The following is a 17,130-nucleotide window of genomic DNA, read 5'->3' as shown; positions in this document are numbered from 1 at the left end:
GAAAGTGCTTAATTGCAGATTAAAAAGCTTTCTGGTTTTAGTTTTGGTGAAGCAAATTGTCTCAGATGTTTTTGGAGAGTGCAAATTAGTTTACTTTTCAAAAATATATCCCATCTAAAAGTGGCAACCAAAAACTGATTCCATAAAAGAAGCAGTGGGGTCTTTTAAATTTCTTTTTAAAACACAAATTATCTACCTTTAAAAATCTTCTGGACTTTTTTTGTATATATATTTGCTAAAAAATCCGCATGTCCGTGGAAATTACTCCCTGGATTTACTTCTAAGAACTGTAATATTATCTATATCTCAAGTGAAAACTTTATTAATAATAGCCAACATGAAGTGTACAGTAGCTTAAAGAAAAAATGTATTCCATATTTTAATTGCAATGGGACAGAAATGGCACCAATTGCCAGATTACATTATTCTCTTTGTCTAATGTGTTTTCTTTCTGTTTCATTTCTGAGTGGAATGTGACTGTTATAATAGTTCCCAGGATCATTATACTACCACTGACAATTAATGAACAATTAATGAACTGGACACAAACAACCCAATATTAATGTATGCCCCATATCAGCAATGCTTCATGATTCAAAGTAAATTAGGTTATAAAATAAAAGCATTCATTTAAAAAGTGCCATAGAGGAATAGCAGGTCACAGTCTGTTTTCTTCTCTGGGTGTCTGACATGGGTGAGGCAATAGTCATTCATAAATTAGTCAGAGAAGTTAAATTCCTATGGATTAAAGGGCTTTTAATTTGAACTAGACAATTGACTGTAAATTGTTTTTAGAACAGTACCATGCCAATTCTATACATTTTATTAGAATTATAAATCTAATGAATTTGAGCCTTTGATGCCTTTTTTTGTAAGCATGGACCTGTCATAGCTATGAGGTTCTACAGTGGCATTTGTTAAAACTTAACTTTTCTTTGATTTCACAATGTTCTTAAAAGACACAGAAAGTTCACTTTACTCTGGCTGCAGGAGGATAAAGTAACCTCCATGCCTGTCGTAAACTTTCTGCATCTTAAATACCACAGATGGTTTATTTCAGTCCATTTATTCTGTATTACATTTAAAGAGCTCCAGCTAGAAACTATTCCCTCCAGCCTTATTACAAATCCTATAATATTGCTTCAAAGGAACAGAAATGTGCTTTACCTCCTCAGATACTATCCCTTTGCCCTCTCTGACTGGGGCCTTTTTTTTTTTTTACCTTTTGCTACCCTTAGGGCAACTCATGCTGGTAAATGGAAATGTAAATCATTGTGTTTGCACAAAATGAGTTGTAAAGTAGTACAGCTTAACACATGTTCATGTGTTTATTATCTGTTTTTCATGACAGAACCCAGTTACTCTATGTGCTGCCCTTAATTATTGGTGTGAAGGGAGTATTCTCCTTGCAGTCCAGATCACCTGATCTCTGGACCGTCTGGGGTCACCATTTAAAAATCATCATCAGCAATTCCAACAGGAACCCATCTTTCAATTTTGTTGTGTGTGGCAGGTTCTTGTTGTTGTTGTTGGTCTTTGTTAAAAATTGAATAGAATGAGGAGGACTGTGACTTGAATTTAGTGTAGATGGAAAAGCCATTTACAAAATTTTTAATGAACAGCAATATATGGTCAATTACTTTTTTTTGTTGTTTTTATATGGGAATAATCTTTAGTCTTTTTAATACCATATTTTTCTGTTAGTGCTTTTCCTAATGAACTTTAAAAAATAAGAACTACCCAAAAAACCTGTTGTTTTTTACCCCAGCAACTTCCTTTGCAATCTTTTCTTTTTTTTGAGGCAATTGCCTGGCAACTCATTTTATAATCGTCTCAGTAAATTCTGATTGCAGTCAATCTCCATAAAATTGATTTTCTTAAGCTCTTCAAGGAAAAGAAATGCAATTATGATTATTTGCTAAAATAATGCCATCTAACTGAGGTTTGAAAGCATTTTTTCTTTCAGTAATAAATACTAACATTCCTTTGCTGAATATCAGGATGTAAGCTAAATAATGCAGGATGTAGGCATTATCTTATTTGAAATTAATGTGTGGGCCTGAACTATAGGCATTCACTTTATTGCAATGGGACCCAAATAGTGAGAAGAGAAGATAACAACAGACTGATATGTGTCATTGTGGCATTGCCACAAATTGCTACAAATGAATATTGCTACAAATTCTAATCCAAAGTGATGACAGTCACATTTTCAATAGCTTTTTTAGGATCTCTTTTTAGGTTAAAAACAAAACAAAACAAAAACAAACAAACCCTCCTCAACTTTGAACATCTTATGTTACAACTGGAAGTTGTCCAGCCAGGCCCCTAGCTTTGAAGTTCCATCATCTGTACTTTAGTCCAGCCCTGAGCTTCAGATGTCCTTGGAAGTTACAGGGAGGCAGGCTAGAGAGCACCCAGCCCTGTTTCCAAGTTGGAGCAGTGTAAGCAGAAGCTGCCAGATGAAGCAGGTGTGGAGTTAGCATAGCTGATCTCTTTCTTTTGCCCTGTATTCTCTCATTCCCTTGCCTCACTATGTTTGAGGAAGGAAATGACTGAGTAATGTTAACTCCCTTCTCACTGCTCCATCCCAGCCCACCTAATCTGACATCAGTTTCACTGCTGGAAAACTATTTTCAAGAATACTCAATGCCTCCACTGTGATGGATTTCCAATAGAGTAGCTCCTTAAGTTTCGAAAGTGCATGCTGGATTCAAGGGAAGTATTGGACATTTTTAACCTGATCTTTATGGACTGACTATTATACAGCCTTACTTGTAAAGAAATTTGCAGTTCCCTTGAAGTGCTCAATTACTATCTTGCCTGTTACTCAATATCTACTGCAAGATGACATTAAGAGACTTGTTTGGCACTGTGCATAACACTCAATCTCTCTGAGCCTAACTTACCTCACCTGTAAATTGGGAGTAGTATTACTAGTATTAGCTACTTTAAAGTATTATGGATAGCCTAGTAAATAATTATGAGAATATGAATTTAAGGGACAGCACAAATAGAAAAGCAGCTTTAGACTGAGGAACAACAACACCTGGCTGACAAATACTTTGTGACCATAAGCAAATCATAATCCTGTTAGACTATAAGTTAAAAAAGAATTGCTAATAGGTTGGGGGGAATTTCTGCTGTCTGAAATTGCTACAGAGCAGAAATAACAAGACAAAATCACCATCAAGTGAGTTATTATTGGCCTGAGCATTTTCATTTTTGAACAAGGAAACAATAAGAAACTCACCCTGCCTTCCAAACAATGGTAGAAATAAAATCTAATGATCCTTGTCATCTTCACTCCTAAAACCGTGGAGGTTGCTAATTACTAAAATTAGGAAATACTCTGTGATTATTAGGTGTCAATAATGGTTTTCAGTTTAAACATGTTTTTGATCTAATTACTGTTATCTGTGTGGCATCACAAGTAACATCTGTTCTTTGACCTAACTGTTCATCTGTAAAATGAGGAAGTTAGATATATGCAATATTTGAGGCTCTTTCTAACAGAGCCAATGATCTAGTGATATTTCAAAGTTATCCTTTGGGGAGTTAATTTATGCCATTTAGCAGTCAAAGTTATTGCTGTTCTGTTAATTGAAGACCTTCAAATTCAGATGTTATAGTGTCACATGTAAATCTTTTTCACACATATACATAAAAGAAAGATTTATTTTTTTTGTTCTTATTTCACTTAAGATCCTAAACATTTTTTGAAATATTTTACTTACAAAGCTATAAAGATATCATTTCAAAATTAAGTGTATTCATCGGGAATTTTACATTATTTTATGACAATGTATATGCTGCTTGTGTTTAAAAGTTTTTTTTTCCTTAAAGGAATAACAGGGATGGTTTATAATGCCTAGAGCCTTCTTGCAAGATTTATTCAAGTGATATTCATTAATATTATACCTTATTATTAATTACATTGACATAAATTAATCATAATAAAGAAAATAATGCTTTTTTGTCTCTGGCCTCAATTAAATGGTTAACCAGGGTTGTGTAGATCTGGTCCATTAATGGCAATAAAGAGAGATAAAATTCTACTTTGTGAGATACTGGAAACATTTTTTAGCCTTTACTTCTTTTTTTAAAATTTATTTTGTTTTATCAACAATCACTTCCATATGCTTTTGAGTTTTAAAATTTTCTCCCCTGACGGCTCACAATCTGATACAGACTATACATGTACACTCTTATTAAACATGTTTTCACATTAGTGATGTTGTAAGAATTAGAACCAATAGGAGGAACCAGCAGAAACAGGAAACAGAACTCAACAGAAGAGAAAGAAAATAGCAAATAGTATTTTTCGATCTGCATTCAAATTCCATAGTTCTTTCTTTGGATGTGGATAGCATTTTCCATAACAAAGCTTTTGGAGATGTCTTAGATCCTTTTATTGTTAGGAAGGGTTAAGTTTATCAATATTAGTCATCTTACAATGTTAGCCTTTACTTCTTGGTCCACCTGCTTTCTTTGATGATAAGAATAGTCTTGTTCATCTTTGAAATCACCAGTGATTTTTTGAAACAATGCTTGTATTGTACATTGTACATGGCTCTATGTCTGTCAGTGTCTGGGATATTAGGTAAAAGGTAAATGCTATTCACATTTCATAAATGTAAGGACTTTTTCCTTTATCAATAATTTGTTAATATTTGATTTGTGCCATAGATTTTCTTGGTGCTAAGAACCCAGATATAATAATACATCTTTGTCCTGTGCCCTTCTTTTACAGTAAAGCTTCCAGGTCTCAGAACTTACGTAGATCCCCACACATATGAAGACCCTAATCAGGCTGTACATGAGTTTGCCAAGGAGTTGGATGCTACCAGTATATCCATTGACAAAGTTGTGGGAGCAGGTAAACACTTTAATGTAATTCTTTTCTAAAAGTGGTCGACAGGGTATTATTTGTATCTGTACCATAATCATTATTGCCGTCATCATCCTTTTCATCTGTCCATCTATCCATGAGGCAGCTAAGTGTCTGAGTATCAAGAGTGTTGGACTTGGAGTCAGGAAGACATGAATTCCAATTCTACCCCAGACACTAATTTAGCAAATCACTTGACCTCTCTCATTTCCACATCTGTAAAATAATGATAATAATTGCACCTACCTCAAGGAATTTTTTCAAGGATCAAATGAGATAATATTTGTACATTTTTTTTGCAAAACTCAAAGTGCTATAAATGCTACCTGATGCTGTCAATATTGTTATCTATGAATGCATCTTATCTGTTTCTCTGTATACAAATAGCCAGCATACAATGGCAAGCAAAAAAGATGGCTAAGTCCACTCATTTCCCTGGTGCTGAATACATTTCTAGGAGAAGTTTTCCTTTGTGAAAGTGAAAGCTTGAAATTTGATAATAGTGGAGATATGCTTAATGGAATTTAATGATTTCAAAGGTGCCAGACTTATAGACCTGTAAACCACAACATTCATACTTACTATCCATTCAGCTTCTTAGAAAGCAGGAAAAGCAAAAGCTTTCCAAGGTCATTGTGATGATGTGTTAAAAAAAAAACCTGGTTCCAGGGATATGAAAGTGCAGTTTTACTTTGTTTTAAACAAACCTAATGTGTGAAAATCTATTTGAACACCAAAGATGTGCATTACAAGATGATCATGAATTCAATATTTTTTTAAACTTCATTTCTCTAGTTTACTTCAAATGTGACAATCAAAAATGGAGGGATATGCACAATTACGTGTATACACACACACACACACACACACACACACAAGGATCTGGTTGTATCAATTAATCAGTTGTAATCAATTTATGTTACAGGTATCCACCATTCTTAAACTGGCATGTAGATAGCACATACGTATTGTGTATGTATGCACATATGCTTGTACACATAGATATATATGCTTGCATACACTATGAATATATATATATATATATATATATATATATATATATGTATATAGTTATATTCCATTTGAAGAATGATGGATTCCTGTAAGAACTTAATTGAGATAACCAAATAATTGCTTTGTGTTTTGTTTTGTTATATTTTCACCTTTACATGGAGGTAGTTGGAAATAGAATTCTAGTGTGCTATAGAATTGTGGGGAAAATGCCAAGGAACCAAGGGATTGTTGGTCATCGCCATGGGGCAGTTAGGTGGCACAGTGGATAGAGTTCTGGCCCGGATTCTGGAAGACCTGAGTTCAAATCCCACCTTATATACTTACTTACTGAGTAACCCTGGGCAAATCACTTAACCCTGTTTGCCTCAGTTTCCTCATTTGAAAAATGAGCTGGAGAAGGAAATGGCAAACCTCTTTAGGATCTTTGCCAAGAAAACTTCAAAAAAATGATCATGACAGAAAATGACTAAATAACAACAAAACCAATCTAAAAGAAAATAAACTGCAAAGACGATGTGATGTAAATATTACAGCGAAGGACTGAAAAAAAATGTCTCTTCCAATTATCTCTACCATATTATAGAAAGTCACATTACCTGTAAAGCTAAAATATCACAAAGGTACAGGACTGTTTTAGCTTGACAAGGAAGATTTTATTCTCAGTACATATAAGTCAGAAAAGCAGCCATACAGCAAATAGAGAGAACTTGCCTTAGAATTGTGAAGAATTGAGTTCAAGTTGTGTTTCTGACACATGTGACCTTGGATAAGTCATTCAAATTATCGGTGCCCCAGGGAACTCTGTGAAACGGAGGTCCTTAACTTTTGGGTATGTATCCTTTATATATTTGGTAGTCTGATGAAGCCTCTGGATCTCTTCTGAGAATGTTTTCAAATGCATAAAAACAACATATATAGAATTACAAAGGAAACAGTCTACTGAAATACAGTTACAATGTATGTGTGTACCCATGAATGTGTGTATATGCACACATATACGAACAATATATTAAGTATGTACTATATATTATACATTTATGTGTGCATGTATGTATGTCTGTATATATGCATATATGTGTGTATTATATATGTGGAGAAAGAGAGAATTAGTTCATGGGCCTATGTTTCTTTCTGAAATATTTTACATTCTCCCTTTCTTTTACCCTATGTTTTTAGAATAAATTTTTGGGATAGTTTTTGATTTTCTATTGCATTCATTTATAAATGTAAGCCATAACCTCCTTCTAAGCCAGAAGCCAACACTGTATAGAAAAAAGAAAGAGAAAAGGAGCCCTTCAGCAAATACAACCAACACATCAACTCTGTGTAACACTGTTTGCAATAGTGCATACCAAAGAGAGGTGGGATATGTATTTTCTTAACTTTTACTCTTGGGTCAAGCTTAACATCTGACATTTAATATTGATTGTTATTCAAAGTATGAGTTAGTCATTTATTACAGGAAATTAGTTTTATTTATGTTTTCTTTTCTCAATTCAAAATGCAAGAGGATTTCATGATTAATGAATTTATTTTGAAACTCCCCTTATAACCACATTGTCTCAGAGTCAAAACAGAGCTAATTAGGAATCTCTTTTTTTTTCCTTTCCCCAAGGCTATAGCTATTCACTGATTGTTGTTCATTGTGAAGTTTTATTTCTTGCTGGTTTTAATACTGCCCCACAAGAGTGCACTGTTCTCCATCACCTTCAGTGGGAGTAGTAGTTTGCTGCCCAAAGACTTTGCAAATTGAAGTTGGAAGCTTGATGAGGTGGGGAAGAAAGGAAAGAAAGGAGATTTATATACAGCTAACATCAAAACCTATAGATATAGTGTGTATACAGGTGTACACCCTGTGAGTCTTGAGACAATTCTCGAATGGCCTTTGGTTTAGATGACCTTGTTACTCTAACTGCAATGGAAGAAGCTTGATTTAAAGATGGGTATGCTGGAGAAATCATGCTTGTTAAAAGATTTTAGCTGGAAAAGGACAGATGTGAGAGGTCAATTCCAGAGCTGTTACTCAGTTTTGTGGTAGGATTTACTGATCTTCTTTTGTTATTGTAGTGTGAGTTTGAGATTTAGCTATTTTCTTCTTCTTCTCTCCAAGTTATACTTAGGTATAAATGCATGTATGTCATTTGTATGGCTTTGTGCTAAGATATTAAGTTGTTATACTAAATATAATCTCTCATCCCAAAACATGAGCTTAGTTCTAGGTATAAATTATGACTATTTTATTTTGTAAGGGGCACTCATTTTGCAATTCAGTTTATGTGTATTCCCAGTACCTTGAATTTGGCTGTGGGATTTTGTATTCACAGAAACATAAATCCAAAGGTTTCTAGCCTTCTCTGTGTTCCTACCCACTCTCATACTGTCAAGTTGAAATCACAAAACATTATAAAGTTATACTGGATTTCTACCCAAATATGTATATCCTCTTTGTAATACATTAAAACAAGGAGGAATTCTTCCTAGACGTCAACCCAGATCTTCTGGAAAAGATTCAACACTATGGCAAATTTCTTCTCAAGATCTAATAATAAAAAATACCTGTACAATTACCCACTTGATTCGAAGTTTGGTGTAGAACACTTGTACAGAGTTTCTTCATTGGGGAGTTCCTGTTCCAAAGAAAGTACTGAATGCTTTACATAATGTAATCCCTTAATAAATTCTTTGTCCCTCCTTCCTTCCTTCCTTTTCTTCCTTCCTTCTTTCTGAAAGAAAGGAAAGAAAGGTGAAAACTATACAAAACTAAACAAGAAAGTACCCTCACTCAAGGAACTCACAGTTTAATGCCATATCGGCAGATGGACTAAACCAGGTTGAGGGTAACTAACAAGGCTCAGATGAGTTGGTGAGTTAGGGGAATATCTACTCCAAGCATATGAAGATTTGCCCTGGTGGAATGGGCAAATGAAAACAATTTGTTCCAAAAGCAGTAAAAGCAGCCATGGAACAGTTAGACCTTGGTCAGACATTGAAGATACCAAGGTCATCCAGTGCATCCTGGGCTACCATCAGTCATCTTGCTCCTGGACTTCAGTGACTCTGAAAGAGAGAGTGAAGCTGATGACTGTGTGCAACTCTGCCTCATTTAAATCCAATTTACACACAAGTCAAGACATCAATCCATGATGTCACTGGTTCTCTTCGAAAACAAAAGATGAACAACAGGTGAGAATAGAAGGAAGCCAAGAAGTAAACATGTATAGAGAGAGATTTGCAGATATGAGAAACAACCAGTGAAAATGTCTAGAGTCTAGAGATAGAGTGCCATGTATTAGGAACTACAAGGAGGTCAGTGTCACTAGATACCAGGGTACAGAGAAGGGAATCGTGTATGGGAAGACTGGAAAGACAGAAGGAGGGCAGTTAACAAAGTGTTTTTATGTCAAATAGAATATTTTATGTTTGATACTAGAGGTAATAGGAAGCCAATGAAATTGATTAGATAGAGAGTGTGTGTGAATGTGTGTGATAGAGACAGAGAGACAAAGAGAGCCAGAGAGACAGAGACAGCGAGAGAGACTTGGTCAGATCTGTGTTTAAGGAACATCAGTTTGACAGCTGATTATCACTTCGACTAGAGTAGGGACAGGCTTGAGGCAGGGAAACCAACCAGCAACCTATTACAATGGTCCAGACATAAGGTGATGAAAGCATGCACTGGGGTGGTGTCAGAGGAGAGAAAGAAGCATATAAAAGAGACATTCTGAAGGTAACAACAGTAAGACCACTAATAGGATATAAGAAGTTAGAGAGAGAAAGTGAGGAGTTGAGGATGACACCTAGGGCTCAAGTCTGGGTGACAAAGAGGAAAGTTGTATCCTCAATAGTAATAAAAAAATTAGGAAGAGGGGAGGGTTTGGGGAAAAGATATTGAGTTTAAGATGTTTATGGGGCATCCAGTTAGAAACATCCAATAGGCAGTTGGAGATGACTGAAGGTCAGGCTGTTAAGGCTGGACAGAGATATCTGAGAATCATATGTATATGGATAACATGGAAATGGGAGCTGATGAGGTCACCAAAATGAAACAGTTGAGAAGGGGAAGAGAAGAAGGCCCAGGATGATGCCTTGTGTAATGTTCTTTATTAGCAAACTTGATCTGGATGAAGATTCGGCAAAGGAGCCTAAGGAGGAGTCCAACAATGGGTTGAGAACCAGGAGGGTGCAGTGTCTTGAAAACTTCAAGAAAAGAAAGAATAAAAGAGAAGATGATCAGTTATAGACTGCAGAGAAGCCAAGAAGGATGAAGATGAAGAAAAGGCATTAGACTTGGCAATTAAATAATCACTGCTAACTTTGGAGAAATTGGTTTCACTTGAATTACCCACTTTGTAATTTCCTTAGTGTAAGATGCTCTATGGATAAGTATCAGTCTTCCTCTGACAATATAGAACAGTAACTTTTTGTAATTTATGATCTTAGAACAATGTACTTAACTTCATAGTTAAGTAACTTATCCAGGATCTCATGGCTAGTAGGTGTCAGAGGCAGGACTTAAATGCAGATCTTCCTGAATTGCAGGCCAGCTATCTGTGCACTGTGCCACATTACCTCTCTTTTAAATTCAGCATGTCAAAACAGAATTCATTATCTCCCCCCCCACCCCCGACTCCTCCAACCTTCCATATTATTGTAGAGGGCAATATCATCCTCCCAGGCCTTCCGTCTAAAAATCTAAAAAGTATCCTGGATTCCTCACCCCCTATCTGTTGCTAGTTTTTTTTTTTTTTTTTTATCATTTTTCAGTTGTATCTGAATCTTTGTGACCCCATTTGGCATTTTCTTGGCAAAGATATTGGAGTGGTTCACTATTTCCTTCTATAGCTCATTTTACAGATGAAGAACCCGAGGCAAACAAGGTTAAGTGATTTGTCCAGGATTACACAGCTAGTAACTGTCTGAGGCCAGATTTGAACTCAGGAAGATTAGTTTTCCTGACTCCAGGCTGAGCATTCTATCCACTGTGCCAACTAGCTGCCCTATCTGTTGCCAAGGCCTTTTGATTTCATTTTTGTGACATTTCTTGAATATGCCTCCTTCTCTTTCCTGACACTACCAGTGATAAGACCTCATTACCTCATGATTTAACTATTTCAAAAGCCTGTGATTGGTCTGCCTGCTTCAGTCTCTCCCTATTCAAATCCATCCTCCAATAATCCAGTAAAGTGATTTTTCTAAAATTCAAGTCCTCCCATATCACACCTCTACTTAACTTGAGTGTCTCCCTATCACCTTTAGGATTGGATAAAAATATACTGTCTGGCATTCAAAAATCTTTATAACTTAGCCTCCGTCTGCCTTTTCAGTTTTCTTATAGCATACTCTTTGTTACATACTTTGATCCAATAGCACTGACCTCCTAGCCATTCCATAAACAAGACACTTCTCTCTCAACTTTAGACCTTTTCTCTGGTTATCTCATGCTAGCCAGGCAGCGCAGGAGATAGAGCACCTGGACTCAAGAGCACCCAAGTTCAAATTCAGCCTCAGACACTTACTAGCTCTGTGACCCTGGTCAAGTCTCTTAGCCCTGTTTGCTTCAATTTCTTCATTTGTAAAATGATCTGGAGAAGGAAATGGCAAACTGCTTCAGTATCTTCACTAAGAAACAAACAAACAAAAAACCAAACAGACAAACAAACAAAAAAACCCAAATGAGGTCACAAAGAGTCAGGCATGATTGAAATGACTGTACAACAACTGGCTGTCTCTGTGCCTAGAATGCTCCTAACAATGACACTAAGGAACATCCTTTGGAAAAGCAAGCTTAAAAAGTTAGGCATCAAAGAATCTCTACCTTATAATAGACTTGAGAGAGAATTTGGAATGATAAAATATCATGACTGGAAATGATATAGAATATAATATAATTTACCCTAAACTTAGCAGTAATCTGCTCCAAAACACACCTGACAAGTGATAACCAAGTTTGTACTTTAACACATCGAGTGATAGAGAGCTTCCTACTTATTAAGGCAAGCAATTCTACTTTTGGGCAAATGTGTGTTATTGCTTTGTTTACGTTAAAACAAGTATGCCTTTCTGAAGTTTCAATCTATTGAATCTAGCTCTGTTACGAGGACATGCAAAACATATCTAATCCCTCATTCCCATCCCAGCCCAGCAAATTCCTGAAGACAGCTATCATGTACTTCCTAAGTCTTCCTTTTCCAAGTTAAACATTTGAAAATCCTTTAACCGATCCTCATATAAAATGTTAAGTCCCTCTCACAGTCCTTGACAGCCCTCAACTAATGTACTTCAGTTTATCAATGTCATTTCCAAAATACGGCACTAAGAATTGAGCACAATAATGCAAGTAGGGTTTGGCCAATTGTAGAGTACAATAGGATTACATTCTCTTTCATTTTAGATACTCTGTTTCTGGTACTGTGCCCAACATTTAATTTCCTTTGGTGGCTGACATATAATATTAAGACTATTCAGAGTTTCCAGTCCACTGAAACACATAGCTCTTTTTCATATGATGATTAGCAACATGTATCTCATCCTCCTCTTGGGCAGTTGGATTATGAATCCCTGTATAATAGTCATTTTCCTTCCTCTGCTTAAACTTCTGTAATGACAAGGTGCTAATTACTTATTAAGTTTGTCAACAAGCATTTATTAGCTGCTTACTTTGAACCAGGCATTATGCTAAGAACTAGAAATACAAAAAAAAAAGCAAAACAAAAACAGTCTTTGGTCTTGAGAAGTTCACAGTGTAATGGAAGAGACAACATGTCCACAACTATGTACAAACAAGATACTCAAACACCCAAAAGATAAATTGGGGATAATCTCAAAGGTCAGGCACTAAGATTAAGAAAACCCGGGAAGGATTTATTGCAGAAGGTGAGACGTCAGCTGAGAAATGAAGAAAGTTAGGAGGCAGAGATGAGGATCATTGTGGAGGTGAAAGACAGTCAATGAAATGGTCAGAATCCCCTTCCACTTTTGAACAGCATATGCGCTCTGCATGTCCTCATTATATTATCATATGTCCTCTTAAGTTGAGAATTTCTTTATATTTACTTCCCTCCATGAAAGTGCTGAAGTTTCTTAAGGCTGTCTGTGTTGCAGCTTTAACATTCTGAAATGTGGTAAACAAATCATTGTTCACCCCACAAACATCTTTATACCTTTCAGCTTTTTCTCCTCCTTCATAAATTTAGTTGCCTTTATCTGGACCTTTTCTCAGTTCTTATATGTCTTGCTTGAGGTGTGATGGTCAGAACTATATGAGTTCAAGAATAAGCTTTAAAAATATGTAACATCTTGAGCCCTATTATTTTGCCATATTATTATGATAATCTCTTGTTCTAAAGTAAATTCTTTAAATGTGGTGACAGATATTGAGGAACAAATTTTTAAGTTTTAAGTTGTTTTTTTTTTTTAGTCTGTCTACTATAATTGAGAACCCGGTTTATCTTTTTAAAAGAATAGTTATATAATTACTTTTTAAAAAGACATTTTATTAAAATAGTTGAAAGAGAACTGTCTTTGAAGGCCATTGAAAAGAATAATCCCATATAATTGTCTCATTGACTTCTCTCTTATAAATGAATAATGCAACATTATTGGTTAATGAACTTAGTTTTGTTTTGTTTTATTTTGCTTTTTCCCCAATTGTTATTTTCTGATGAAGTTTTAAATTGTGACCTTCACTATAACCCTCCTTTGATGTTTCTTTGTGGCATGAAGGGATGTGACTCCTGATTATCAAAGGCTAGGTCAGGAAAGGTATGATCTGCAGTGATGAAAAAATATCTAAACCAAGAAATAAGACATGCTTTTAGTGAAGAAGTTTAACTCTCATATGTAAAATCAGATTTCAGTAGATTCATTGCCATCTTTATGGACATAAGTAAAAACATAACTTCGGTAAGTTTGCTCTGAGATAGAAATGTGAACTGGTACATTTTTTGAATAATTAACCAGTATTTCTAATTCAACAAAAATTAGGAAGCAGCTATGTGTTAGGCACTATGTCAGATGTTAGAGACACAAAGATTTAATTGAAGTCCTTGCCCTCAAGGAGCTCAAAAGTCCTTCATTCCCCTTATAATCTGCTAAAAATGGACTGAATCACCAAATCATAGCATTTGAGAAATGGTGGGGACTTCAATGGTCATCAAGTGCAACCCATACATGAAAGGAATCATCCATTTTAACATACTTAAGGAGTCATTCAACCTGTACTTGAAGATCTCTAAAGAGAGGAAACTATAACCTCTTGGGGTAGACAATTCTGGTTTTTTGACAGCTTTGTCAGTCAGTTTTTCTTGACATCAGGCTTAAATTTGGTTCTGTTTCACGAACAAATCTTCTCCCTTCTTTACATAACAGTCCTTTAAATACTTCAATGCTTCTATCATGTCCCCCTTAAGTCTTCTCTTTTCCAAGTCTCAGTTCCTTCAACTGATTACCATATGTCATGAATTACTACTCCACTTGCCCTCCTCTCAATACTCTTCAGCTTATTAATGTCCTTTTTAAACCAAGTTGGCCAGAACTGAACACAACACTCCAGATGAAGCCTGACAGATTAGAGTGAGACTATCACTTCCTTATTCCTAGAAGTTGATGCAAGCTGGTTAGACCAGGCCCCTTCTTATAGAGGTGGGGAAGGGGACCATATGGGCAGAAATAGCTAGAACTGCTGATAACTCTGTGTGTAGACCCTGATACAAAAGGAATTCTACTAACCCTTATGTTTATCCTTTTCTGTCTTAGTTATGGTTGGCGTACTTCCCATTTGGAAGTATGCCCAACTTAGGCATATTTTTAAAAGGTTCTGCATCCCTTTGCCTCAGTATAAAACCCCAAACTTAGGAAAAGACCAAGTCTGTGAATATGGCCCATGTAGAGACAATTGTTTGAGATATGGTTACATGTGTAGTTTCCTTTCCCATGGCCCCAAAAAGATTTTAACTCAAGGGTGTTGAGAAATGTATATCTCCTTATATTCTTTTGTTTGAGTGACATGAAGGGTTTGTATGCACTTAATAAGCTCAGTTTAGAATTTTGGAATACATGAAATTGACCTCAGTCTCAAATATTCAGTGATTTACTATACCTCAGACCTGGGCAAGATACAACACTGAAATAAGAAAACATTTAATCAAGATAGATATAAATAGTAAAACAATGAAACTTCAGCCCATATTTCTAAATGTGCATGATATATTTCCACTTCTTTCTCCGAAAAGCATATTGGAAATGAGTTCCTTCCAGATGACCAGCTCCAGCAAGGGAAGGCTTAAGTTTAGGCTCTCTCTCATTAGCCAGAATGAGAGGATCAGTTCCCCTTCAAATTGCACAAAAACTGCTCCTGTCAGTAGCTGCAGTCTACTATTAATCTCTGGTCTCCAGCACTGCCGTTGTGGTTTCTAGCTCAGCTATTCTTAGGCATTACTTGTTGATCTCTCAGCTTCCCCTTGTCTTTGGTTCACTCCTTTTTTGGCTCTTCCTTTTTCATGGTCACAAACTCAGCAGACATTTCCATTACTCTTCCATTCTCTAAGGGGGCAAAGTGTCTTTCCCTGGAATTCCTATCTCCCTCCTTGGACTTCCAGACCACTTTCTCACTTCTTCCCTCTCTGCCTCCCCCACTGGCTTCACTTACACCTTTCCATGTGTAGTGAGCTCTATGCCTTCAGGGAAAAGATGGACCAAATAAAGGATATTACAGACAGAGCAGCCCTATGCTTGGAGATGCTACTGTTTACATATATGTGGTTGATGTGTTATTAGCATTTCTTTTGCATGGCAAGCTCTATGTTTTTTGTCCACTTAAGCCTAGTTGGGCCAATCTACACAGTTCCACTTGGTAGTATTCAGGATTTCAACCTTTCCTGGTTTATCCTTCTTCCTCTTCTCTTAAAAAATCTTCACCCATTTATACTCATCTATTCTTCTGCTGCCTTGAATCTTTGGTCTTCCATAGCATGGTTGTACAATAAGAAATTACAAATCCAAAGCTGATGATAGGTGTCAGAAAGTTTAAGGACTTCATCAAAGGCATTTAGAAACCATAGAGGTACATTTTGCTGGATCCATTATAGAAGGCTGCCATTCGTTTCCTTGGAGAGAAAAAAAAAAGAGGAGGGGGGCAGGAAGTGTATATATCTCTGTGCCCTTTTCCTTTGGCCCAAGTCATAGAACAAACATTTAGAAGGTGTAACTCTGAATGAGAAGATGGAGCTGAAGGAAAATGACAGCCTCCACACTAATCACAAATGGAGATAGAGTAGAGCTGTCCCACTCACTCTAGGCTCTTTATACTTCATTCGCTCATTCATTAATCTCTGAATGTTTCTCTCAGGTATGTAAATGAGTTGATGATACAAATTTTTACATCTGGGGAAAAAAAACTGGACCATTATAGTTAAAAGAAAAACAAAAACTAAGTGGGAATGACATGTTGAGTCTCTCCTTATTCTGATATTAGTTTCAGGAGGTTAAGTATGTGAAATTATTTTTATTTTAGTTGTTCTAAGGGTAAAAGAGTTCAGAGATGGAAAAACTATTCTAGAGCACATAATTACCTTTTATTGATAGAGAAGTGACCAAATATTAAATATTGCTTAAAAGTGTCCATTCAAAGTTGTCTAAGAATTTTACATTTAAAAAATATACTCTCAGAAACTAATTTTTTAAAAATTAAAATATATCAGAATAAAAGAAGTTAAGCTAAATTCTTATAATATTATTTTCAGTAAGCTTTAAGAACATCCCAGAATCCACTAGAAATGGCATATAGGACCTTTTAGGGTATTAGGGTAGTTGGAAGGGGAAAAAAATGTATATGTATGTATGTATGTATGTATTTATGTGTATATATGTGTGTGTGTGTGTGTGTGTGTGTGTATAGGTATATATAATGTGTATATATACTACATATATACATTTATATATATATGTATAAACAGAAGGTGAGTTGAAGATGAAAGGATGATATCTAAAAAATAAAATTAAGGGGTGAGAGAGGATTATACTGGGAGGAGAAAGGGAAAGGTAAAATGGGGTAAATTATCTCATATAAAATAGACAAGAAAAAGCTTTTACAATGGAGGGGAAGTAGGCTAAGGTAAGAGGGAATGAGTGAATCCTACTCTCATCAGATTTGGCTTAAGGAGGGAATAACATACACACTCAGTTGGGTATGGAAATCTATCTTAACCTTCAGGAAAATAGAGGGGAAG

General features: G+C 35.8%; 1 protein-coding gene across 1 annotated transcript in view; it reads left to right on the top strand.

The window, feature by feature from the left end:
- Positions 1 to 17,130, top strand: part of EPHA3 (EPH receptor A3) — a 436,320-nt gene that overhangs the window by 349,851 nt on the left and 69,339 nt on the right. The window contains exon 10 of the mRNA XM_020974820.2: positions 4,754 to 4,879. Within this exon, the coding sequence (XP_020830479.1) occupies positions 4,754 to 4,879 (126 nt within the window). The remainder of the gene's footprint in view (positions 1 to 4,753; positions 4,880 to 17,130) is intronic.

Source organism: Phascolarctos cinereus, unplaced genomic scaffold (genome assembly GCF_003287225.1).
Source record: "Phascolarctos cinereus isolate Bilbo 61053 unplaced genomic scaffold, phaCin_HiC Scaffold_7;HRSCAF=346, whole genome shotgun sequence".
NCBI classification, from domain to species: Eukaryota; Metazoa; Chordata; class Mammalia; order Diprotodontia; family Phascolarctidae; genus Phascolarctos; species Phascolarctos cinereus.
Note: the sequence above shows the minus strand (reverse complement) of the source record. Positions and strands in the feature narration are given on the sequence as shown.